Consider the following 27,920-nt stretch of genomic DNA (forward strand, 5'->3'; position numbering starts at 1 on the left):
CAACACTTTGCTCAAATACCACCTCGGCAAGTCTTGCCCTGGCCACTCTCCTTCAAGTGTAAAAACTCCTCTCCCTACCGGTACTCCCCGTCCTCCTCCCTGGCATGTCTTTCTCCACAGAACTTAATACAATCACATATACTATATTCCTCGTTTATTTATTCGTTTGCTCTCTTTTCCCGAAACTAGAATTAGAATGTAAGTTCCACAGAGAGGGGGAATCTTCATTTTATTTATTTGTTGTTGTATCACTTACATTTAGAATGTGCCTGAAATACAGTAGGTACTCAGTACATGGCATTTTCAAAGAGAAAGAGAATATTGTTTCTACATACTTGGAAAACATACAGGAAACATACCTTTTTTCCCCCCTACATACGGGCTTCTTCTAGATGCTAGAACTATAGTAGTAGGTAAGGCCAGCCAGGTTGATGCCGGGGTGGGTAAACAGGCAATAGGCAACCCGAGTAAGGCAGTTTCTGACGGTGATGAATGCTGTTACACTTTTGAAGGAGAGTGGCACAGTACAGAGGAAGGATTTTAGCTTGGGTGTCAAGGAAGGCCTCTGAGCTGAGCCCTGAAAGACAAGAGGAAACCAGCTAAGCAAAATCCTGGGGGAGGAGCACCCTGGACAGAAGGAACAGCAAATATAAAAGCCTGAGGTAGGGATGGGCTTGGCGTCATAAGAGAAAAAGGCCAGTGGGGATAAAGCACAGCGAGCAGGGAGAAAGTAGCCTGAGAACAGGACGGAGAAGAAGGCAGGGGCCGCTTCCCAGGCCGCGATCAGGAGTGTGAATACTTCAAGGAGAGGAGCAAAGTGAATCAATTTATATTTTAAAGGGGTCTTTAAGGAGTAGAAAGGTAAAGGGGAAAGACAGGGAAGTAGAGACCAGTTAGAAGTCTTTAACAGTGGTCCAGACAATAGCTAATAGAAGACTCAGGTTTTTGTCTTGAGCAAGTAAGTGTTTAGTAACATGGGAAAAGACTAGGGTAGAAAAGGGTGTTTTTGTTTGATTTTGGTTTATATTTTGAGAAGTTGGGTGGGGAGGAGGGGTAGGAATCAACAGTTCTGTTGGCTATGAGAGCTCTGACCTCCAATGAAGAGGTCAGGGCTGGAGAAATAAATTTGGGATTCATCAGCATATAAAGCCCATTCTTAAAGGCTAAGAACGGATGAGATACTAGGAGAGAATTTAGATACCAAAGAGAACGTTAGTGCACTTAATACAAAGACCACATCAGACCATTAAGACTCTTAACAACTAATTTATTTAAAAATAGACAAACTATTGTTAATTGTAGAAAATAGTAACATAGCGATTTTAAATGTACAGTTTTAACCAATACAAAAAGCAATAAAGCAATATCTGAAGCCTTATTTAAGAAATCTCAATACACGATCTCTGAAGTTCCTTAAGTTCTGACACTAATTCTAACATGAACTTATTAGCAAAAGACTCAGAAATGTGGTAAGCCCTTGACCTAAAAACTAACTGATTTGTTTGATATTCATGCAAAAATGAATGAGGAAATGAGATAAAGCTTTCTAGTGCCTTTGTTATCAAGATAACTGTCAAAAAAAATAAGTTTGCAACTTAACTGAGCACAAAATAAAGTTTTGTTTTCTAACAAATAAGACCAGGTTTCTTTTTAAAAAGAACTCTGAGTTTAGACAAAGTAATTTTCCTAAAAGCTAGTAGATGCTACCTTAAATACCACCTATTTTAAATTATACCATCTCTAAATAAGTTAATCACACAAGATATTTAAATACACCTTTAGGTGTTGGAGGGGGGAGCGCCTCTTTTCTAATGCAGCTGTTTTAAATTGAAGCTTTTGCACAAAATCAGAAACATTAATGCCTAACCCAAAGACCTTTCATTACCTGCATTTTGGGTGAGAAATGATGCGGCTTTGAATATGCCAGTGTTAGACCATGCTGAATTAAGGAAAAAAAAAAAAAAAAAGACAACTGCTAGTTCAAAAGATACATGGAAGACATGTACCATTCCAGAACAAACACACCCTCTTCCCGCATTCAGGAGGGCAGAGTAACTGCTGAGATGTAATTATATAACTCTCTAAGAAAAAAATTAAGGCTCCTATAGTTAACAGTCTGTTTGTGGAGTAAAATTATTTTGTATCTTGATGCTTCAGGACCCAGAAATGTTAGAAAGTGCACTTGGGATATACTGTATTAGGGTCCTCTGCAGCAAAGCTCTAGCTGAACACTTTATTTTCCAAGCACTAGATGGGTACTTCATGAATTCAGTGATCTGAACAGTATAAAAACCAAGAGTACTATTAATAACTCTTTATTTTAAAACATGAGTTGGATGAAGAAAAGAATAAATTTTTACAAGTCCTGAGGTATGAAATCTGTATCAGTAGTATGACAGTATCTCATATGTTTATACTTTGCTTTCTGTTTGCATTTAAAAACTAATATTTATAAAACAAACACACAGTACATCCATTTAGTTTCCATGAGTAAACTAAAATCTAATGTGTAAAAATTAGTAATTTTCCCCTAGTTTCTAATATATGTTTTAGCACAAGAGCTCAGGATCATTTGGGTGAATGGGGGCAGTCAGCCAAATTGCATTTGGAAGACAAGACGCATTTTCTAAGGGTGTTCATGTTAAGTTAAAAAAATAAATATAAATTAATAAAAATAAGAGCAAACATCACATACATGCCACAAGAGAAGACAAAGTACTCAGATAGGCACAGGTTGTGAGGACTCTCACTCCCAGGGGATCCTGCCACCATTTGTAAAGCAGAGCAATTGTAAGTAAAACCCCTACATACGAACGAGTTCCATTCAGAGAGTGCTTCATAAGACCAATTTGTAAGTCCAGCGAAGTTAGCCTAGGTACCCAACTAACACAATCGGCTATATAGTACTGTACTGTAATAGCTTTATAATACTTTTCACACAAATAATACATAAAAAACAAACAAACACAAAAAATAAAGAAAACATTTTTAATCTTACAGTACAGTACCTTGAAAAGTACAGTAGTACAGTACAACAGCTGGCACACGGGCTGGCATCGCCTGAAGAGGCAAGAAGAGTTACTGACTGGAGGAGGGAGAGGAGGTGGGAGATGGTAGAGCTGAAGGATCGTCAGCAATAGGAGACGGAGGGCAAACTGCAATTTCACTCACGCCTGACATTAATGGCACAGGTTCTGGTTCCTTGCTGGATTCAATTGTTCGCATCTTTGAAAGTTCATATCTTGAAGGTTCGTATGTAGGGGACTTACTGTATTTTGGAAATGGAAACATCTGCTACAGCTTTTTAAATGGCAGGACTGGCACATGATTTTCAATCTTGTACAATAACAATGCATGTTCTAGTGACTACAATGTTGCAAGTGGCTTAGGAATCCCCTGCACAAATACCCAACTGTGCTATCCACAAAAAGAGCTGAAGGTATGTATCAAATGTGGCCGTAAACAGAACCTGGGAGAGTTCTACAGTCAGATCTGTGGGAGACAATGAAGCTGGAGGTGTACAGGGTGCCCACCAAGGTCGTGAGGTCCTCACTTTTCTTCCCTGTTTGAGGTATCCGTGCTATCATTCATTTTCTGCTTTTGCATTCGTGTTCGAGTAGATGCTAAAACAAGGATGAAGAAATGTTAATAGCACTGACGGTGCTGGGTAAGCTGGTAAAGGGCTGCCACATATGTTATGCTTACGCCAAATTGATGGAGCCCAGGGCCTCGCAAAAGCAGTGGTTTCGTTTTTTAAATCATACATCCCCATCAGCAAATTTTCTTCCAAGCATGTACCACTAAAGTATGTATGTATGTATGTATGTATGTATGTATGTACATGTGTCTAAATTATAAGACACACATACCCCAAACATTAAAATAGATGAGATAAAGATAAATATTCTAATAGTCTCTTTATGTACCCCCAAAAGGTGGTCTTACACACACCCAAGTGTGCCCAACTTTGTAGACCACTGTTCTAGAGATGATACGGTTAAGTTTGGCACCTGAGCAATACAGAATTCTGGGCTGGTCTGCTGAAGTGAGTGTTATGCTTCATAAAGCCAGGAATTCCCTTGTGTTTGGAGACACGCTGCAAGTACTGCAAACACATCAGCTCACAGCTCATTTAATTTGGACGTGGACATTTAAAAATACATTATTAATTACAACACAAAAACAGAGTGCTTCTCTTAAATAATTTTAAAAATCTTAACTTGATTTTAGAGGTGGGCAAAGGCTCTTCATAAAGAAGCACAAAGAACACTCACGCTTGGTAAAGAAAGGAGTGACTCTAAGTCTCCCCTTCTGGCCCTTCCACTCTGAGCAATCTAGCACTGTGTAATGATCTTTTTCTGAATACAGTTTTTTTGAGGAAAGCTGGAGCAACCTGGAGAATTCCTTATCCTTATGGGTTAAAACTTCTGCTACCTCTCCTCAATTTTCAGCTGCACAAAGGCCCTGAACTTCAGCCTGGCAGAGGGAATTCATGGTCATAGCTAAGTGTGTCACTGCGAAATGTACTGACTACAGCAACTGAGCTCTTCTATAAGAAAATACACATGTTTTTACAGCTTTCTGCTCCTTTTAAAATGCATATTTGTGGGTTCCAAAATGCTTCCACATGTTTTTAAGGTCTGATTTTGGTTATAAGCTTCATGTCTATTTTCATGTACTGGGGGGAAAAGCTACAACTATTTAAAAGTTGAAACAGGAGTATATTAGTTAATGTAAAATCCAAAAAGAGATCCATTTATAACCACAAAATTTAATTTAGTTTCAATAGTACTCTTCAAAATAATACACATAGAAATATGGTTTAAAAAATCAAAAGTATTTTTAAAAACACTTTATATTTCAAAGTTAGTATCTACAGAGACATATTGAGAGAAAGTCCCTTTTTAAAAAGTCACATTTTAATTGGTACTGTTCTTACTGATATGTCTTATGACCTAGGAATGACAGGTTTTTTTTTTTTTTTTTTTTTTTGGAATGACAGTTTTAATTCTTATTATCTCCTAAATATTTGTCTTCTTTCCAAGACCCAGCTCTGTTTCCTGTTAATGGGTCTGGCACCAGATTATCAGGAAATGTCACACCTCATGGCTACCTCTCTAAGACAACGCAGTAACAGTTAGTGCACACTGATCTTTTTCTTAATGTGCTTCCCATCTACTATACTTGGGTTAATCTTTCATAGTGTCAGAGTAGCTTAGGAGAGAAGTCCATTTGCCTTAACATTCCAAACTTACATCACTCTGTATAACTTGGAAAATGCTCTAGTGTTCTTTATCAAAATTCTGATTTCCAGTAATGGAAAACTTTTGTTTAAAATAAGTTCTAAAACTTGCAAATTAGGAAAGTTCAGTAATTGCAGAATAAAAGATTATTCTTTAAATAAAGGTGATGATGTTTATATATGCTAAGTTTATTACATTCTTGCCTACATCCAACACTCTTAAATAAAGAGTACCTCATTACAGTTCTGCTACCTAAAATATTTTCTAACCACAGCCATTCATGTTGAAGATTTGGTTTCACTTCTTGGTCTTCCCACACAGATTTTAGGAAGGATGAAGATGACCTTCACTTTGCATCACACATCTAATCCATACAGGCTTGTAAATAACACATGCTTGACCAAATTATATCTTGAACGCATAAGCAAGTCACTAATTAAAGAGATTCTATAAATTTATTCTTTTATAATGTGAAAAGGCTTTCTGCAATGTAAATGACTGTTCATTTACATAAGGTGAAATGATAAGTACTTACTCATTTCTGCCAGTTTCTGTTGAAATTTGGACTCCCCTGGGAGATGTTTACTGCAGATTTAAAAAATGCAAAATATTTCATACGTATATGTATAAATGAAAACCTCAGATTTCCAATAACTATGTTTTCAATGACTTTTTATGCTCTTATTTTAGTGAGTAGCTTTTAATTTCAAAGGTTTATAAATCGAACATCTGAAATATAAATGTCACAAATTTATGATCCTAGATATTTTTTCGGTGGTTCTTATAAAACACAGTAGCATTTTTCAAGAGTAAGCATTTTAAAATCTAATGTTAATCAAAACTAACAAAATTTTATCAATAGCTTTGTAAAAAAATGACCAGATTTTTAACATCTGATATTTTCAATGAATTTCAGTAGATTTACATGGTGCTTTTAACTTTGGGATGCAGTCACACCTATTATTTTGAGCAATCCTCATAATTTCCAAATAAAACTGGCATGAGAAGGACTGGTGTAAGCCAGGAGTAGGGTGGGCACTCTGGGTTCTCCCGATGACCAGCTCAGCTACTGAAAGACATTCGAACACTGCTCCTACCTTCCATCTGCTTCATCCGATCCTTCAATGTCAAAGCGCAGTTTTTTCAGTGGTTTAGGAGGGTTGCTTCCTTCAGCACTTCTTTTGAGCACACGGTCGCTGTTACACACCATTTGATTTATTTTCTGGAACTTCTCAGAAGTCTGCAAATTATGGAATTCTTTATTTTAAATCATTAAATGCCACCACTTTGCAGTTAGCAACCCCTAATTGTAGGTTTGAGGTGGGTCAAAAATCAGGCAGAGGTAATATCTGCATTTTAATTTTCTGCTTTTATGGACCAAATAAGAGATATGAAAAATGTTAAAATCAGACTAACTGCACCTAACTCTGCCCCAATTAAATACCTGCTATTTTCAAACCCCCCTGTGTCTTCCCAACAACTCTGATGACTACTCCAAAAGTCCTAGTTCCTCATTTTCAGAACCTACTCACACACAAAACCAGGGCTACTTCTCAGAAGCATGCAAAGTTGGAACAGCTTCCTGGAACCTTATTTTTGACAGATTTTTTTTCTTTTTAGAGCACAGCATAACCGGAAAGAATGTCACAGGAATTTAATAAGCGATGTTTAGTGAATAATAATTTTGGACTCACTTTATGGGTATCATGTTGACAAGTCATACTATATATTTGAAGCCATTATTGATGTAGTAGTATTCGTTGATATCCTAACTCTAAAAGTTTTAAAATAAAATATTAAATAGCCAAAAAACTTAAGCATTTGAGTCCATCCAAGTATTACTAGAGATGATCTGAGATATTTATCTCCTGAGGGAGAATCCTTTCACAGCAAAGAAAGCTTTGGTAAGAGATACCAAAGGGGGCACAATACCTTATTTTATCCAAAGGACAAACATATGGAAAAACTCTATGTCTTGTCTATCTATTTCAGAACCAGAGTGAGGTGATAATCTCAGTGATGTGTATTAACACATTTATTTGAACTCAAGAATGAAGTCAGACTTCCTGACAGAAATTAAATGTGATTTGACTGATTTGACAGTAAGGATTAGCTTTGCTAATTATGCTTTATTTTCCAAAAATTAAATGAACTAAGTTTCAAAAAAATTAAATGCAAAACCAGATTTTGATGGAAAATATATTTAGAGCACATGTACAATATGATAGAAACAAAATTCTGGGCACCTATTAAATTTATAAGATTTTCAGTTATCAGCTTTAAAATATGGAAGTACATATAACATTTTCTCAATTCTTTTAGAGGCTATGGCAAGCAAAACAGTTTGAAGACCACTACTCTATACTTATCCAGATCCAATCCTATTTATGTGGTCCATATCCCCTTTGTGAAGCCTGACAGCTGCAGCCTATGTTGAGCTAAATGTCACAGCATTTACTATTTGTAACAAACATTTTAACATTTGGTCTTTTAGTATACAAACATTTATGGTTCTCTAGTTATTTCATTTGGGGCAGTGCAGCAGGCAGATGCTAGAATGGCTCTCACTAATCCTCATCTCCTTGAGTGTGGGTTGGACCTGGTGGTGTCTTGCTCCTGACAAAATAATGTGGCAGGGGGCTTCCCTGGTGGCACAGTGGTTGAGAATCTGCCTGCCAATGCAGGGGACACGGGTTCAAGCCCTGGTCTGGGAAGATCCCACATGCTGCAGAGCAACTAGGCCCGTGAGCCACAACTACTGAGCCTGCGCGTCTGGAGCCTGTGCTCCGCAACAAGAGAGGCCGCGACAGTGAAAAGCCCGCGCACCGCGATGAAGAGTGGCCCCCGCTTGCCACAACTAGAGAAAGCCCTTGCATAGAAACGAAGACCCAACACAGACAAAAAAATGAAATAAATAAATAAATAATTAAATAAATAAACAAGTCAGGAGCTCTTTAAATGTGGCAAAAGTGATGGAAAGTCACTTCCAAGATTACAAGAAGACTGACTTTCATTTTGCTTGTTTATCTCCCTCCTTCCCTGCCTCCCTCTCTTGGAGTCCTTGCTCTGGGAGAAGCAAGCTGCTATGTTGTGAGTAGCCTGTCACCCTACGGAGAAGCCCACGTGTCAAGGAACTGATGGCTTGGGCCAATAGCCATCGAGGATCAGCCAACGGCCATATGAATGAGTCTGTGAGAGGTCATTCTCCAGGTGAGCCTGGAGATAACTGCAGCTCCAGGTGACACACTGACTGCAGCCTTGTCCGGAGAGACCCTGGATCCTAAGCCATGCCTGCTCACTGACCCACAGAAACTGAGATGAAAAAAGGTTTAAGTTACTAAGTTTGTGGGTGATTTGTTATGCAGCAGTAAATAACAAATACAGGCAGAGGGGTGGGTGGTATGAAACATTAATAGTAATGCACACTGAATACAGGACTGCTGAATTAGTGATGGTAATGAAAGGCCAGCTAGAGTAGTGGGTTCCCAGACTAGAATAACCATTTCAAAGCTAAGCTTTCCCCTGCATTCCTCTGGAACAAAGACCACCACAGACTCTGTCACTTATACTGGGGCATGTAACCAATTCCTAATCAATTTAACAGGGAAAGAATATCCTAGAATTTGGAGAGGAAGAAAAGCAAAAGTGTGTATATGTATAGAAGGAGACCAGTAGGTAAGGACTGGCTGGTGACATCTGGACACAGTGATTACATTTTGGAGTATCTTATTTCAAATTAGTGAATTTCAAAGCTGTTTTTTAAAACATTCCTTTGAGATTATATAATGCATATATTTGTATGTATATACATGAATGTATACACACAAATATTATATAATCTCAAAGAAATGTTTAGAAAACAACTTTGAAATTCACCAATTATGAATATGATTTAAAATTAAATCTGATTTGAAAATAAATCTGATATGTCTTCTAAATTCTACGCAACATGCCTGAATGAGGTGCTTGAATAATAGCATTTGTAAATTCAATTATAGAAATTCTCGATTTCTTTTATAGTTATAGTGCATACTACTGTATTTCACAGGAAAAATACTCACCCCAAATGATTCACCAATTGATACTAAGATTCTGTCAAGTTAATATAAAATGAAAATTAGTAATGCAAATCATATACAACTGTGCAGAGGTGAACATACACACGTCATTCTGAACTATCAGGAATACCAAATCAAAGGTTTCCTCTACCCCTAGAACCACTGACAAATTATACTCACTACAGACTTATTCTGGTAGTGCTAGTCTAGTCAAACACTGAGCTGGTTCCTTAGATTTTTTAAAGCAAGACCTGCATGTCTGCAAGAACATATTCTGCCATTGTTCACATTTAAAAAGGGTAAAAGAAAATTTTAAGTTTATCCATACTTAATTCTTCATAAATCAATGACTAAGTTAATTAAAATTTCTTCCACATTTTCTCATTAAAAATTCAAGTTACGTTTGGTAAAAACTTATAAGTGATAATCAGAATTCTAATTAGGATCTATATATAGTATAGTAAATATATTTACTATATATAGTAAAGGCTATTTAACACATATCCTAGAATCAGAAACCTCTTATTAGTTTGTCCTTGTTTGAACCATATAATTTACGCTCCTGATAATAAAGATGAAGAACAGCATTAGCCTGACACAACAAAGATTGGATCATATGTACATGGAATCAATAAATACATGGATTTTATTGTCCTCCAATTCTTTGATAAGTGGCCATCATTCTATATATTGATATATTTGATTTAACTAAATAGGCTGAATATGTAGAGTGTTAAGATGCTCTCTTAATACCTGATCAATGATTTATCAGGATTTTCAGAATGTGACTTTTTTGCTGAAGGACTCCAACCTGGAAGTGATTTAACTAAGATCAGCAAAAAGCCATCATTATCAGCATAACATGGGTTAATTATCACCATTAAAAATTTAGCTAAGTACACATTTTCATGTGTACAAATTAGACATGGTGTGGCATCTCAGCAGCTTATAATGTAAGTTGTAGATATCAGTACACAGATACTCAACTATAAGAACACCAAATAAACAGAAGATGATACAGGGGCACATGAGAGCATTTATATCATTTGCCAATTATTTTCTACTTTTTCTTTTACTGTAGAGTTTGAAATTTTTATGAGTGTGCATTATTTACATAATTAAACACACCACATGAATGTTTTCTATAGGGTTAATATATCCCCTTCTTGTTTTTCTTGCCCTTTAAGTACAACTATATGAGCTAAAATTTTCTGAGACTTTACAAGCTAATCTGCCTCCACTTTATTCAAATAAAGTCAGTTTTAAATAGCCCATGATAACACATAGTGAGTCAACTGAAGTACTTCAAAAGCCAGAGAGCACTTGCTGTTGGATGTGGAAGATAATATACTGATTTGTAGTTGCACAGAACCTTTCATCTGAGAATTTAAAACAGTTTCACACTCATCATTTACCTGAGCCACAGCACCCTGAGACCTGCTCAAGTTAATACAAGGAGGCCACAGGCAGAATTAGGGATGGACTTCTAAAGACTTAATTTACAGTCACCTACATTTAATCAGTCATCTACATTTTTATAAGCAAGATGAACACATCCACAGAAAGAGTTCACACGACATTCAATAAACTCCAGAATAAAAATTCTTAACCAAAAGTAATCTACTTTGTTTAGCAGACTGGCTACTTAGAAAAACATGAGAGTGACTTGAAACTTATCATCAAACTGGTGCTCAGACCGTTTAAAAAAGAACAGACCCCAGCAGCCAGGAAAGCTGATGACTAAATGTGCAAACCCATCTAAGTAAACAGATTACCTCCCCCCCCCACCCCCAATTCTTATCACATCACTTAATATAAATGAGGAAATTAGGGTCTCAAATCTAGCTTATTTTAGATGAAGAAAGCTTTGTGTTCTTATGCTTGGATCAAAATAAGCCCCTCTTATTCTTTACCACTTCCCTAAAAAGAAAACACAAACCTTGATCTTGGAGTCATTTTTGTTGGCATAGGCAGACCTTCTGAAATTTTATACGGATTCTTCAGGGGTGATATGTAGATGTTCCCCCCAGGAACCCGTAAAGGTGAGCTAGAAAACTTGTAAGGGCTTCGAGGAATGTGAGGAATTGGTGACAAGGTAGGGGGCTAGAGGAAAAACAAAAAAAGTAGATTACTTAACATTTTAGTGAGATCCACTGCTTTATAATTAGACTTTCCCAAACAAAGGATGCTTTTTAACATACCCTGGTGGAAGCATACTGCAAAATATTTGTTTTCAGTCTCTGCATGAAGACTGAGTTATAGAATACGATAATAGAATCATACTCCTCTTCTCTGATCAAAACACGTTTGAATGTCTGAGGAAGAAGAGCGAAAACACTTGTTAAATGAATTTGGGTATTTAACTCTTTAGATTTTCTTTCTTTCTTTTTTTTTTTTTTTTAAATTAATTAATTTATTCTTGGCTGCATTGGGTCTTTGTTGCTGCGTGCGGGCTTTCTCTAGCTGCGGTGAGTGGTGGCTTCTCTTGTTGCAGAGCACGGGGTCTACGCACGCGGGCTTCAGTAGTTGTGGCACACGGGCTCAGTAGTTGTGGCTCACAGGCTCAGTAGTTGTGGCTCGCGGGCTTAGTTGCTCCGTGGCATGTGGGATCTTCCCAGACCAGGGCTTGAACCCATGTCCCCTGCATTGGCAGGCGGATTCTTAACCACTGCGCCACCAGGGAAGCCCTAGATTTTCTATTTTAATAGTTCATAATACTATTTAACAGTAAAAACGCATATTTTACAGGCAAAAACAATCCGAAAAAGCCATCTTAGGCTTGGATTATAGCTGCTCTACTAGCAGTGAAATGTCATAGATATATACAATATGTTTTTTATATATTTGTGTAAAAGTTTATTACAAATATCCTGCTTATTGTCAGGGATATAGTATTCCTTATTTACTTTATAATATGAATTTGAATACTAAAGTGTGTTAACTTCCCAATTACATTTTAGTTACAAATAGTTAACCAATAATACGAAAGTAAAAAGTTGATATGTAAATTTATATAATACAGTCCGAACATATGATATAATTAATGACTGAAGCTATCCATATTATAGACATGTATATATCTGGAAAATTCTTACCATGGAAATTTACCTACCTCCTGAACAGCATGAGGAAGATCTTTGTATGCTGTTACAATGATTTTGAATTTAAGGTCTATATTCTTCACTTTGCATATGCCATACATGGAACACATCATAATCTAGTAAATAAAATGTGATATAAAAATAGTCAGGATTTTGTTGCATGGTTGTACTCTAAAAAACACTGTTATCTTTCTTTTAGTTTCAAAAAATGGAAATTTAATTTCCTACAGAATTATCTTTTCCCATTCTGAGCTCAGTTTGAATGTACATGTAAAGTATTTAAAGAACAGAATGCAAACAGCCAACTCTCAATTATTCAGGACTGATCATCTGGTTTGTAAGTAACCCTAACTCTGGCTCCTGTTCCTTAAATGTTTCTCAGAAGAGAAAAGTTGAAAATGGAATCAATTAACTGTGTAACTAGCACTTTAAAAAAAAAAGCCAGGTGTGAAAAGGGTTCAAACTATTAGATAAAATAATATTGACTATACTCAGTGGTGGTGTTAAGGGGGATGCAGTAACTGGAAGGGGATAGGAGACAGTCTTCTGTTGACAATGTTCTGTTTCTTGATTTGCTTTCATAGATGAGTTCAGTTGATGAATTTACATTAAGATGTATCCTTATGATATATCGATTACTCTACACGCATATTACATTTAAAGAGACGGGTATTTTAAACATAAAAATAAAATTTGAAGTAATTTTCTGTGACTTTGAAACATCGAACTTTCTTAATTTGTCTGAGTTTTACTACCTAATTTAAGAACTGATATCTTCTGCAACATTCTTGCTCCCATCTACCGCCAAGAATACCTACTCAACATCCCTTGTTTAGCATCTTAAACAGCCCCACTCCTACTATTTCTCCCGTTTAGAATGCCATCCAAGTATCCTCTTTGCTAATTCACAGTTCTCCTATTTCAATACTTTACCTAAGGTACCTCTCACAAAACCTTCTTGATTCCAGATACCTAATCTCTTTAGAAATCCTTAGCACTACTGTCTATCTTTCTATATTATCGAAAAGCAGTAGACCCATAAGGCAATAAGTGCCTACTTAGAAAAAAAATCCAACATACTAGAATTTAGAGTTCAAATATACTCTTGAAAAATATACATATTTGTAGGTTATACCTTTATACAATAATTCATCTTTTGCTCAAAATATCATTCTTACTGGGAACAATACTACCGACCTTACCAAAATAAAAAGATTAAAAGGGAACATTATGAACAGCTGCATATCAACAAAATAGATATCTAAGATGAAAACGGAAAAATTTAAAGAAAGACACAAACTACCAAAACTGACTCAAGAAGAAAAAGAAAATCTGAGCTTCTGAAGCACTAAAGCACCAAAAGCTTCAAAGGACACAATCAAGAAAGTGAAATGACAACTCAGAGAATGAGAGAAAATATTTGCAAATCATATAAGAATTTGCATGATAAGGAACTTGCATGTAGAATATATAAAAAACCCTTTCAGCTCAACAATAAAAAGACAACCCAATGAACAAATAGGTAAAGTATCTGAATAGCTATTTCTCCAAAGAAGATATACAAATGGTCAATAAGAACACAAAAAGATCCTCAATATCATTAGCCATCAGGGAAGTGCAAATCAAAACCACAGAGAGATATCACTTCATATCCACTAAGATGGCTATAATCCAAAAGGCAAGTAAGAAGTTGGTGAAGATGTGAAGAAATTGGAACCCCATACACTGCTGACAGGAATATAAAATGGGTAGCCATGCTAGTAAACAATCTGGCCATTCCTCAAAAGGTAAAACATAGAGTTACCATATGACCCAGCAATTCCACTCCTAGGTAAATACCCTAGAGAAATGAAAACATACGTCCACCCAAAAACTTGCACATGAATTTTCATTGACATTATTCATAATAGCCAAAAAGTGGAAACCAAATGTACATCAATTGATGAATAAATAAACATGATGTGGTATAGCCATACAATGGAATATTATTTGGCAATAAAAAGGAATGAAGTACTGATACAAGCTGTAACACAGATGAACAATGAAAACATAGTAAGTGAAGGAATCCAGACACAAAAGATAACATTATATGATTCCATTTATATGTCCAGAATAGGCAAGTCTATAAAGACAGAAAGTAGATTAGCATGTTGCCTGTGGTTAGAGGGGGTAGCAGAATAGAGGCGTGCACGCTACAGGTACAGGGTTTCTTCTTGACATGATGAAAATATTTTAAAACTGATTTTGGTGATTGTTGCACAACTCTGTTAATATACTAAAAACTACTGAACTGTACACTTTAAATGGGTAATTAGCATGGTATATGAATTACATCTCAATAAAACTGTTACAAAAATATTATTATTCCATAAACAGAAGAAAGAGGAAGATATGAGAGATGGTCTTTGTAAATTAACTCATTCATTTATTCATTTGACATTGTTTTAGATCAACTATTCTTTTTTAGATCTTTTTGAGATCAACTAAGATCCCCGGGGGGTCTTAGTTCCCCAACCAGGGATCAAACCCGTGCCCCCTGCAGCCTGCAGTGGAAGCAGAGTCTTAAGCACTGGACCAGGGAAGTCCTAGATCAACTATTCTTAAGTCTCATGCTTTTTCCACACTAAATGAATTCTAGCTTACCACAACATAGAAAAAGCCTTTGATAAAGTTTCTTCAGTGAGTTTTGCAATGAGATCTTTCATGCCATTATATAAGTAAAGTTATTGAAATATTCTCAAGCTCTAAAGTTCTCATTTGTAAGAAATATAGCAAAAATATAAAGGGTAGCCAACAAGCAAATATATATTAAGTCTACTAAATCGATGCAGCTTCTCATTTGAATCTAACCTTTTCTTAAGAAATCAGTACACAGCTAACAAGTGAGTCGAGTAGGAAAAGTGCATAATTTTCTTACCTGGTCCAAATGCCTGTCTCTCATGAGTTCATACTCATTTTGCAGTGTGTGTTGGAAAAGGGTCCAGATGATATGTTCTAGTTCTGGGTGGTCAGACAGAAGGCGTGCACACAGGGTATTTAGTCGAAGATATGCTAGTCGATACACTGGAAAAATAAGGGTAATTAATCACATTTACTCTTAATTTTGTATCACAAGTGGATTTTTTTCAAAACATTAAATTGCTATAACCAAATGCTGTTAAATAGCATTTTAACATTAACTTAATCTCTACCACTGTTTTCCTTATGAATAAATGATTTGTAGCCTTAGCACTGTCCTAGATACTAGAAGGCAAAATAATACTTTGCTGAAAGCATTATTCAGCAAAAAATAATTCTTTTGTTAAATTATTACAGCATAAAATTGAGGTAGAGGGACTTCCCTGGTGGTCCAGTGGTAAAGAATCCACTTTCCAATGCAGGGGACGCGGGTTCGATCCCTGGTCAGGGAACTAAGATCCCACATGCCGCAGGGCAACTAAGCCCGTGCGCCACAACTACTGAGCTCCCGCGCCTCAACTGCAGAGCTTGCGTGCCACAAACTACAGAGCTCACGCACTCTGGAACCCACACGCCATAACTACAGAGCCCAGGCACCCTGGAGCCTGCACGCCACAACTAGAGAGAAGCCCGTGCGCCACAATGAAAGATCCCATGTGCCTCAAAGAAGATCCCGCATGCCGCAACCAACACCCGACACAGCCAAAAATAAATTAAATAAATAAAATAAAGTTGAGGCGGAGGAAGAAAGATCCTAAGATCTTGTGAGATTAGACAATCCAAATAGGGTTTGTTTCAGTTCCACTGGTAATCTCTCATCACAGATGTTGAAAATTCTCACTATCAATATTCAAGAGGGTAATTATTTTTTAAAATAATGGAATTTCCAAAGTCCCTCAATTTTTCCAATCCTAAAAACAAAAAACAAATAGTGTATTTCTCTATAAAAATGCTAGACTTGTAGATTACCTAAGTGGTAATATGACTGTGATATTAAATTTAGAGAGTTTATTTAAAAATGCTAGTGGAACACAGGTTGGAGAAAAGTAATCCACAAAACTGAATTTTCCTCCATCTACTTTAAACATAATGACCCTTGGTTTAAATTTACTTTTCAAAGACTTGCATAAGGTAATCAGAATTTTTTAGTTAATAATTTATCCCAGTGGTCCTCAACTTTGGCTTATATCAGACTTGCATTGAGGGCTTGTAAAAACAATGATTATTATTTTTTTTTTTTGCCTCATCCTAGAGCTTCTGAGTAGTTCTAGGGGCAGGGCTCAAACAAAAATTCTCATTTCTACAACTTAGCAGGTGAGGTGGATTCTGCTGGTTGGGGACCACACTTTGGAAGCAACGCTCTAACGTAAGGGCTTATAACATGCCTATAAAAGTGCAGTATATTTCTGACTTGAATAAAAATCAGAAAAATGATTTATCACAGAGGAATGTGGCATTTTACTTTCCTTCAAAGAGCTCCAAGTGGGTGTGCACTTGCATATATATACACATGCAATGTGTATATGACCTCCCCATCCCACCGCATACACACACAATCAGAGAATGTGTGAGAATACAACCTGGTTACCAGGAAATGTACCTGCACTAGGCCACAACACACTGCATAATCTCAACTCACACACCTGAACAGCAAAAGTAATGTTAGGAGCAAATATTTCCAGGCATAAATTTGAAAGCATAACAGTAGCAGTGACAATAACAACATCTAACACTTTCTGAGTGCTTACTATGGGCTAGGCACTGTTGGAAGCGTTTTATGTATTAATTCATTTAATTATCTCAAAACCCATACAAGGTAGATTATTATTATTTCCATTTTACAGATGAGAAAACAGGCATAGAGATATTGAAGTTTTTTTTTCCTTTTTTTTTTAATTGGAGTATAATTGCTTTACAATGTTGTGTTAGTTTCTGCTGTACAATGAAGTGAATCAGCTATATTTATACCTATATCCCCTCCCTCTTGGACCTCCCTCCCACCGCACCCCCATCCCACCCATCTAGGACATCACAGAGCACCGAGCTGAGCTTCCTGTGCTTTATAGCATGTTCCCGCTAGCTATCTATTTTACGCGTGGTAGTGTATATATGTCAATCCTAATCTCCCAATTCATCCCACCCTTCCCTTCCCCACCATGTCCACATGTCCGTTCTCTACGCCTACATCCCTATTCCTACCCTGCAAATAGGTTCATCTGTACCATTTTTATAGATTCTACATATATGCGTTAATATATGATATTTGTTTCTCTCTTTCTGGCTTACTTCACTCTGTATGACAGACTCTAGGTCCATCCACATCTCTACAAATGACCCAATTTCATTCCTTTTCATGGCTAAGTAATATTCCATTGTATATATGTGCCACATCTTCTTTATCCATTCATCTGTCGTTGGACATTTAGGTTGCTTCCATGACCTGGCTAATGTAAATAGTGCTGCAATAAACATTGGGGTACATGTGTCCTTTTGAATTATGGTTTTCTCAGGGTGTATGCCCAGTAGTGGGATTGCTGGGTCATATGATATTAAAGCGACTTGCCCAAAGTCACGCCTAGTTAAGCAGAAGAGCCATGATTTGAATTCAGTCAGCCTCATTTCAGAGTCCATGCTCTTGAGAGTAATCATCTACTAACCTTTTTTGTAAAAGAGTGAAAGGGAGGTAGATTTCAATGGCTTCTGAGTCTGGAAGGCTGAGGTTGCTTGTGCCTCTGAATTTGCAGTAGAATTTACACGTGTAGTTGACCCTTTTTTCTTTGGGGATTTTACAGGAGAAAGATACCTAGATATATTCAAAGGAAAAGACTTCATTTGAAGTTTGCTAAGAATCTCTCTCTCTCTCTCGCTCACACACACACACGGCTGTACACATGCATCCAAACACATCTTGTCTATTTAATCTACTGTTCTACACCAAATTCCTCTTTAAATACAAGTTGGAAAAGAGAGACTAATAGGAAAACTAAGCTTGTCCTTATCATTTCTAACTCTTTTTCAATAAATGGCTTTTCTTGGGAATTACTGCCTTATTTAAAAAATAGCTGCATATGTTTATATGTTCAATTCTAATAACTAAAGTGGGACTGAGTTCATAAAATGACTCCAGCTTAAAAGAACAAGCCACTGATATCAAAGTATCAATTTCTCTGATTCTTCTCCTAAAAACATTTCATTGATAACTATGGTTCATATACATAGGACTTAAGTTACACATATATACTCCCTCCTAAACTATATAGTACATGATTATATGAATTAATATTTCAGGTAACATTATCAAGGCAGATTTACACCTGTATACTAAAAATATGTCAGGCATAAATCAAGGCAGAGATATTAGTAAAATTATTTCTCAATTTCTGACCTTCTACTGCTCTGTGTTGCTCTTTATTTTAGAGGATAATCCAGGTCTACTTTCTTTGTTTTTTTTTCAAGAACACTTTTTATTAAGGTCACTATTAGTAAAAGGTTTACAGTCTTTTAAAAATATCCCAGAATCTACTATGAAGAGCAAGTACTAGGGAGTAAACACCAAAGCATAACTTTCTAATTTTGTTTTAGAAGCTGAGAAATCATTCTGAGCAGGAAGTAGGATTTGTACCTTACTATGGATGTTTCTAGTACATGCAATATATTTACTAGTACACTAGGAAAAGGGAATCACCATCACAACTTTTTAAGTACCAGGGTCTAGTCTATTATCACCCTTGAATTTCCCTTCAATTCACTAACTAACAATATTGTAGACTGACTTAACTTGGGTAGAAGTTAGTCTCCCTTGAATTCTAGGTGAACACATTACCTCCTGGACTTCGCTACTTGAATCTCAGACTTAAGAAGGCCAAAGTGGAGCTCTTGACTTCTTTCCCATGTCAAGAAATGGCTCCACATTACATCCAGTTTCTTAAGTTAAAAACTTAGGAGGTATTTTTAAGTTTTCCCTTTTCCCAATCTTCAAACCCAATGCAAAAGAAAGTTCTATTAACTCTTCCTCTAAAATACACCCCAGGGGCTTCCCTGGTGGCGCAGTGGTTGAGAGTCTGCCTGCCAATGCAGGGGACACCGGTTCGAGCCCTGGTCTGGGAAGATCCCACATGCCGCGGAGCAACTGGGCCCGTGAGCCACAATTACTGAGCCTGCGCGTCTGGAGCCTGTGCTCCGCAACACGAGAGGCCACGACAGTGAGAGGCCCGCGCACCGCGATGAGGAGTGGCCCCCACTTGCCGCAACTGGAGAAAGCCCTCGCACAGAAACGAAGATCCAACACACCCAAAAATAAATAAATAAAATTAAACTTTAAAAAATAAAAAATAAAAATAAAAAAATAAAATAAAATACACCCCAGATCTTTCCATTTCTTTGTATCTCTACTGATATATCTTAGACCAAGTCGTTTACATCTCTCACTTGAACTACTGAAATTTTCTCCAAACTGGTCTTTCTACTTTCTTCCTTGCCCTGTTCCTTTCCCTCCTCCAAACCCACCTGTACTTCAAATAGCAGCCAGAAACTGACTTTAAAAATACCAATTATAGCAAGCTGCACCCCTGCTTAAAACCTTAATGCTTTCCCACTGCCCTTCTAAAACCGAAACTCCTCCCTACGGCCTATGAGAACCTACAAGGTCTAGCTCCAGTTTGCCTCTCCAGCCCCATCTTGTACCATCCTCCTCTTGTTTGCTTCGGGGTTTCTTTCTGTTCCTCAGACCAGCTAAGTTTGACCACCCAGGGCCACTGCACTTAATACTGCTGTGCCTGGAATGCACATCATGCAGATTTTGCCTGGCCAGCACCCACTTGTTCTTCAAGTCTCAGGTCAAATAGCACTTCATCAGAGAAAGTTTCCCTAAACATTCTATCACTCTCTTAGCTTCTCTTTCACATCATTCTGTTTCTTTCTATTACAGAACTTATTATATTCTAAAATCACCTTATGTATTAGTTTACTTGTTCACTGTTTATTTCCTTCCTCCAGAGAGTAAGCTCTATGAGGGGAAGGACCTAGTCCATCTTATTCGCCTTTGTATTCCCAGTGCCTAGAGCACTTCCTGGCACCGAACAGACAACTGCTTATTGAATTAAAGAAAAGATAAGGCTTGACTTATTTATATTTATGTATTACCTAGCAAACAAATTTATACGTGAAGGCAGACGCTCCATATGCTAGAAATACTTTGGTACAAATTATCATGGAAATGACATCTCTGGAAAACAGTCCCTGCACTAATCACAGAACTCTGTAATGTCAATTCCTATACAGAACTGAACAGGAACATAACATTAGGCACATTTCTATGAAAGGCAATGTAGCTAGACTGCTTAAGAGCATGGGCTTTGGGGTCAGATTGCTTGAGTTTGATTTCTAATTCCTTCTTCTAGATAACAGAGGCTGATAGCCGCGTCTATTATCTTACAGGGCTGTTAGGTCACTGTCCAGCACATAGTGAACGCTTAATAAATGTTAGTTATCGCCTTCTTCTTCCATCACACCTTCATGAACTAATCAACCGTTTTAGTCTCTGATCCCACACTACTCCCTTTGCCCATCCTATGCTTCACTCCAGATGCGCTGAGCTGTACTCCCTGAAAAATGTTTCCTGCTTTCCTGGCTGCTATACTTTGGGGTTCATGCTATTTCTGTCTCTTCCCTCCTCTCCAGTTTCCATGTTGAAATCCTGCTCTGCCTTTGAGGACTATCTAAATTGCCATCTCTGCATGAAAGCTGTCCTCATTACACCAAACCTGAGTGATTTCAGTAGCACTCTGTATCACTGTATACGAACTTTATTTGGGTCATGTATCTTATATTACTGATCCCTGAAAACAGGAAAAATGTCTTATTCAAAATTCTATTCCCTACAGCTTTTGTATAACATCTTGCATTACACTATGCTCAGAATCTATTTGCAAGTTGAATGGATTGACACAACAGATATTCTACTTACATATCTGCTGCAGTGTGATTATTCTGGAGAGGAAGGCTGAGAGAACAAGCAGGTTCAAGGTGATCAGCTGGTCCTTCTCGGTCCTTTGCTTGTTTAATAAGATCAAATAAAGGTGAATCCTATATGAAACAAGACGACATTAAAACAACATTGGTAAGTATGATTCTCCAATGTATATATCAAAATCATATGGTTTGACATGGTGAGCATTATGAATTTAGTCATAATTGACAATAGCAGTTTTGAAGTCAGAATAAGATTCTTTTCTCCACCTTGAAAATAATGACTGCCAATTTTTGTATTACACATAAAATAAAGAACTAGGAATATGTATAACTTCAAATGCTTGTATTAGAAAAGAAATTAAAAGTTAGGGAAAGAGACACAGAAGAGACCCAAAGAAAGTAAAAGGAAGAAAATAATAAAGACATGAACAGGATTTAATGAAACCGAAAACAAAGATAAAATACATGGTTTGATCAAGTAAACTAATAATTGGTTCTTTGAAATAACTAATAAAATTAAACAAAACTCCAGTCAGATTGAGAAAAAGAGAAGAGACAGATAAACAGTATTAGGAACAAAACTGGGGCCACCATTACGAAGATTAGAAAGATAATAGGGGACTGTTGTGAAAAATTTTATGTCAATTCATAGGAAAACTTAGACCAAATAGAAAATTCCTCAAAATATAAATTAACCAAACTCAATAAGAAATAAATAAACCTCAACAGTCCTATAAACTATTAAAGAATTTGGATCAGTAATTAAAAGTCTCCCCACAAAGAAAACATCAAGCACCGCTGGTTTTACCAGTGAATTCCACCAAATATTCAAGGAATAGATAATTCTACTTTTGCTCCAACTCTTCAGAGAATGGAAGAAGTAAAAACATTCTCTATCTCATTTTATGAGGCTAGTACAACACTGATACTAAAAACTGTCACAAAAAGGTAAATTATAGCCCATCCTTGCTCATGAACAGAGAGATAAAAATTCTGAACAAGAAATATTAGCAACCCACAACAGCAGTGTTAAAAAGAATACATCATTTACCAAGTTGAGTTTATCCAGGTTGCAAAATTAGTTCAACGTTAGAAAATCTATAATGCAATTCACCTCACTAATAAATCTAAGGTGAAAAATCTTGTCAAAATCGATGCAGAAAAAGTTCTCATTTAAAAACCCATTTGTCATTAAAAAAAAAAGAAAGAAAACTCTTACTAAACCAGGAACAGAAGGGTACTCCAAATTTTATAAATGACATCTACAAATAAACAGAAAAACCACAGCAAACATTATATGTAGTGGTGAAACGTTAAGAGCATTCCCCTTAAAAAATCGGAGATAAGAGAAGGTTGTCCCATTATCCTGCTTTCTATTCAGCATTATACTTAAAGTTCCAGTCTGCTCAATAAGTCAAAGAAAAAAGACTGGAAAGGAAGAAAGAACAAAAATACCACTATTCACAAATGATTTATCTGCTGATAAAGAAAATTCAAAAGGATCTACAGTGAAATTATTAGAATAAGAGAGATGAGCAAGGTTTCTGTACTGTTATGAACTCAATGTGAAAAATAATTATATTTCTATATACCAAGCAAAAAGTTTAAAAGCATAATTTTTAAAATATCATTTACAAAAAAGTAAGACCAGCAGTAAGAACCATTAAAAACCTTGATTCAAAAATTGTAACTTTCTGGAGGTGGAAGCTTGCAAGTCCATAAAAATGGGGGCCATATATATTCTATTCTTTTAGTACTTGAACTAAAGGGCAAGAAAACAGACAGAGGGCCAAGATGCTAGGTTTATTTCAAAAGAAAAAGCGGTGTATCCGTAAATAAAAATACAAAACACTGTAGAGTATAAGTAGATTTTGTAAAAATATGAAGATAGTCTATTCAATAAAAAGTGAAAAATTAGCTAGCAATTTGAAAAAAATTATTACACTTTCATAATATATAGAAAATCAATTACTTATGTTAAAAAACAAAATTGAGAAAGTATTAGAAGTATACGAGAATATCTTTATAACTTTTAAAAAAATCTTTTTTCACCTTTATTGAAGTATAATTGACAAAAATCATATATATTTAAGGTGCACAACGTGATGGCTTCATACATTGTGAAATGATCACCACAATCAAGCTACATTAGCATTCATTACCTCACACAGTTACCTTTTTATTTTCTTTTCATCCCTTCACCCCCTTCTTTATAACTTCTTCTTTATTTTTAAATTTTTTCATGTTATTTATTTTTTTATACAGCAGGTTCTTAGTAGTCACCAATTTTATACACATCAGTGTATACTTGTCAATCCCAATTGCCCATTTCAGCACACCATCATCCCCCCCCCCCCCACGGCTTTCCCCCCTTGGTGTCCATACGTTTCTTCTCTACATCTGTGTCTCAACTTCTGCCCTGCAAACCAGTTCATTTGTACCATTTTTCTAGGTTCCACATACATGCGTTAATATACGATATTTGTTTTTCTCTTTCTGACTTACTTCACTCTGTATGACAGTCTCTAGATCCATCCACGTCTCAACAAATGACTCAATTTCGTTCCTTTTTATGGCTGAGTAATATTCCATTGTATATATGGGCCACATCTTCTTTATCCATTCGTCAGTCGATGGGCATTTAGGTTGCTTCCATGACCTAGCTATTGTAAATAGTGCTGCAATGAGCATTGGGGTGCATGTGTCTTTTTGAATTATGGTTTTCTCTGGATATATGCCCAGTAGTGGGATTGCTAGATCATATACTAATTCTCTTTTTAGTTTTTTAGGGAACCTCCATACTGTTCTCCATAGTGGCTGTATCAATTTACATTCCCACCAACAGTGCAAGAGGGTTCCCTTTTCTCCACACCCTCTCCAGCATTTGTTGTTTGTAGATTTTCTGATGATGCCCATTCTAACTGGTGTGAGGTGATACCTCATTGTAGTTTTGATTTGCATTTCTCTAATAATTAGTGATGTTGAGCAGCTTTTCATGTGCTTCTTGGCCATATGTATGTCTTCTTTGGAGAAATGTCTATTTAGGTCTTCTGCCCATTTTAGGATTGGGTTGTTTGTTTCTTTAATATTGAGCTGAATGAGCTGTTTATATATTTTGGAGATTAATCCTTTGTCTGATGATTCGTTTGCAAATATTTTCTCCCATTCTGAGGGTTGTCTTTTCGTCTTGTTTATGGTTTCCTTTGCTGTGCAAAAGCTTTGAAGTTTCATTAGGTCCCATTTGTTTATTTTTGTTTTTATTTCCATTACTCTAGGAGGTGGATCAAAAAAGATCTTGCTGTGATTTATGCCAAAGAGTGTTCTTCCTATGTTTTCCTCTGAGAGTTTTATAGTGTCCGGTCTTACATTTAGGTCTCGAATCCATTTTGAGTCTATTTTTGTGTATGGTGTCAGGGAGTGTTCTAATTTCATTCTTTTACATGTAGCTGTCCAGTTTTCCCAGCACCACTTATTGAAGAGACTGTCTTTTCTCCATTGTATATCCTTGCCTCCTTTGTCATAGATTAGTTGACCATAGGTGCGTGGGTTTACCTCTGGGCTTTCTATCTTGTTCCATTGATCAATGTTTCTGTTTTTGTGCCAGTACCATATTGTCTTGATTACTGTAGCTTTGTAGTATAGTCTGAAGTCAGGGAGTCTGATTCCTCCAGCTCCGTTTTTTTTCCTCAAGACTGCTTTGGCTATTCGAGGTCTTTTGTGTCTCCATACAAATTTTAAGATGATTTGTTCTAGTTCCGTAAAAAATGCCATTGGTAATTTGATAGGGATTGCATTGAATCGGTAGATTGCTTTGGGTAGTATAGTCATTTTCACAATATTGATTCTTCCAATCCAAGAACATGGTATATCTCTCCATCTGTGGGTATCATCTTTAATTGCTTTCATCAGTGCCTTATAGTTTTCTGCATACAGGTCTTTTGTCTCCCTAGATAGGTTTATTCCTAGGTACTTTATTCTTTTCGTTGCAGTGGTAAATGGGAGTGTTTCCTTAATTTGTCTTTCAGATTTTTCATCATTAGTGTATAGGAATGCAAGAGATTTCTGTGCATTAATTTGGTATCCTGCATCTTTACCAAATTCATTGATTAGCTCTAGTAGTTTTCTGGTGGCATCTTTAGGATTCTCTGTGTATAGTATCATGTCATCTGCAAACAGTGACAGTTTTACTTCTTCTTTTCCAATTTGTATTCCTTTTACTTCTTTCTCTTCTCTGATTGCCGTGGCTAGGACTTCCAAAACTATGTTGAATAATAGTGGTGAGAGTGGACATCCTTGTCTTGTTCCTGATCTTAGAGGAAATGCTTTCAGTTTTTCACCATTGAGAATGATGTTTGCTGTGGGTTTGTCATATATGGCCTTTATTATGTTGAGGTAGGTTCCCTCTACGCCCACTTTCTGGAGAGTTTTTATCATAAATGGGTGTTGAATTTTGTCAAAAGCCTTTTCTGCATCTATTGAGATGATCATATGGTTTTTATTCATCAATTTGTTAATATGGTGTATCACATTGATTTGCGTATATTGAAGAATCCTTGCATCCCTGGGATAAATACCACTTGATCATGGTGTATGATCCTTTTAATGTGTTGTTGGATTCTGTTTGCTAGTATTTTGTTGAGGATTTTTGCATCTATATTCATCAGTGATATTGGTCTGTAATTTTCTTTTTTTGTAGTATCTCTGTCTGGTTTTGGTATCAGGGTGATGGTGGCCTCAAAGAATGAGTCTGGGAGTGTTCCTTCCTCTGAAATTTTCTGGAAGAGTTTGAGAAGGATGGGTGTTAGCTCTTCTCTAAATGTTTGATAGAATTCACCTGTGAAGCCATCTGGTCCTGGACTTTTGTTTGTTGGAAGATTTTTAATCACAGTTTCAATTTCATTACTTGTGATTGGTCTGTTCATATTTTCTATTTCTTCCTGGTTCAGTCTTGGAAGGTTATACCTTTGTAAGAATTTGTCCATTTCTTCCAGGTTGTCCATTTTATTGGCATAGAGTTGCTTGTAGTAATCTCTTAGGATGCTTTGTATTTCTGCAGTGGCTGTTGTAACTTCTCCTTTTTCATTTCTAATTTTATTGATTTGAGTCCTCTCCCTCTTTTTCTTGATGAGTCTGGCTAATAGTTTATCAATTTTGTTTATCTTCTCAAAGAACCAGCTTTTAGTTTTATTGATCTTTGCTACTGTTTTCTTTGTTTCTATTTCATTTATTTCCGCTCTGATCTTTATGATTTCTTTCCTTCTGCTAACTTTGGGTTTTGTTTGTTCTTCTTTCTCTAGTTCCTTTAGGTGTAAGGTTAGATTGTTTATTTGAGATTTTTCTTGTTTCTTGAGGTAGGCTTGTATAGCTATAAACTTCCCTCTTAGAACTGCTTTTGCTGCATCCCATAGGTTTTGGGTCATCGTGTTTTCATTGTCATTTGTCTCTAGGTACTTTTTGATTTCCTCTTTGATTTCTTCAGTGATCTCTTGGTTATTTAGTAACGTATTGTTTAGCCTCCATGTGTTTGTGTTTTTTACGTTTTATTTCCCTGTAATTCATTTCTAATCTCATAGCGTTGTGGTCAGAAAAGATGCTTGATATGATTTCAATTTTCTTAAATTTACTGAGGCTTGATTTGTGACCCAAGATGTGATCTATCCTGGAGAATGTTCTGTGCGCACTTGAGAAGAAAGTGTAATCTGCTGTTTTTGGATGGAATGTCCTATAAATATCAATTAAATCTATCTGGTCTATTGTGTCATTTAAAGCTTCTGTTTCCTTATTTATTTTCATTTTGGATGATCTGTCCATTGGTGTAAGTGCGGTGTTAAAGTCCCCCACTATTATTGTGTTACTGTCAATTTCCTCTTTTATAGCTGTTAGCAGTTGCCTTATGTATTGAGGTGCTCCTATGTTGGGTGCATATATATTTATAATTGTTATATCTTCTCCGTGGATTGACCCCCTGATCATTATGTAGTGTCCTTGCTTGTCTCTTGCAACATTCTTTATTTTAAAGTCTATTTTATCTGATATGAGTATTGCTACTCCAGCTTTCTTTTGATTTCCATCTGCATGGAATATCTTTTTCCATCCCCTCACTTTCAGTCTGTATGTGTCCCTAGGTCTGAAGTGGGTCTCTTGTAGACAGCATATAGATGGGCCTTGTTTTTGTATCCATTCAGCAAGCCTGTGTCTTTTGGTTGGAGCATTTAATCCATTCACGTTTAAGGTAATTATCAATATGTATGTTCCTAGTCCCATTTTCTTAATTGTTTTGGGTTTGTTTTTGTAGGTCCTTTTCTTCTCTTGTGTTTCCCACTTACAGAAGTTCCTTTAGCATTTGTTGTAGAGCTGGTTTGGTGGTGCTGAATTCTCTTAGCTTTTGCTTGTCTGTAAAGCTTTTGATTTCTCCAACGAATCTGAATGAGATCCTTGCCGGGTAGAGTAATCTTGGTTGCAGGTTCTTCCCTTTCATCACTTTAAGTATATCATGCCACTCCCTTCTGGCTTGTAGAGTTTCTGCTGAGAAATCAGCTGTTAACCTTATGGGAGCTCCCTTGTATGTTATTTGTCATTTTTCCCATGCT

General features: G+C 36.5%; 1 protein-coding gene across 6 annotated transcripts in view; it reads right to left on the reverse strand.

Moving 5' to 3' along the window:
* Positions 1–27,920, reverse strand: part of RB1 (RB transcriptional corepressor 1) — a 131,003-nt gene that overhangs the window by 781 nt on the left and 102,302 nt on the right. Inside the window, exons 18-28 of one of the 6 annotated variants that reach the window (XM_059903294.1) lie at positions 21,326–21,444; positions 18,018–18,163; positions 15,320–15,465; positions 12,414–12,518; positions 11,503–11,616; positions 11,241–11,404; positions 9,305–9,335; positions 6,341–6,483; positions 5,779–5,828; positions 3,009–3,060; positions 463–577 (exon numbers count right to left, since the gene is read on the reverse strand). In XM_059903294.1, the coding sequence (XP_059759277.1) occupies positions 553–577; positions 3,009–3,060; positions 5,779–5,828; positions 6,341–6,483; positions 9,305–9,335; positions 11,241–11,404; positions 11,503–11,616; positions 12,414–12,518; positions 15,320–15,465; positions 18,018–18,163; positions 21,326–21,444 (1,095 nt within the window). In that variant the 3' untranslated portion in view covers positions 463–552. Of the gene's footprint in view, positions 1–218; positions 578–1,321; positions 3,655–5,778; positions 5,829–6,340; positions 6,484–9,304; positions 9,336–11,240; positions 11,405–11,502; positions 11,617–12,413; positions 12,519–15,319; positions 15,466–18,017; positions 18,164–21,325; positions 21,445–27,920 lie in introns of those variants that run through there. The other 5 variants (XM_059903292.1, XM_059903291.1, XM_059903293.1 and 2 more) reach the window with 5 other exon arrangements.

Source organism: Balaenoptera ricei, chromosome 18 (assembly GCF_028023285.1).
Source record: "Balaenoptera ricei isolate mBalRic1 chromosome 18, mBalRic1.hap2, whole genome shotgun sequence".
Lineage (NCBI taxonomy): Eukaryota > Metazoa > Chordata > Mammalia > Artiodactyla > Balaenopteridae > Balaenoptera > Balaenoptera ricei.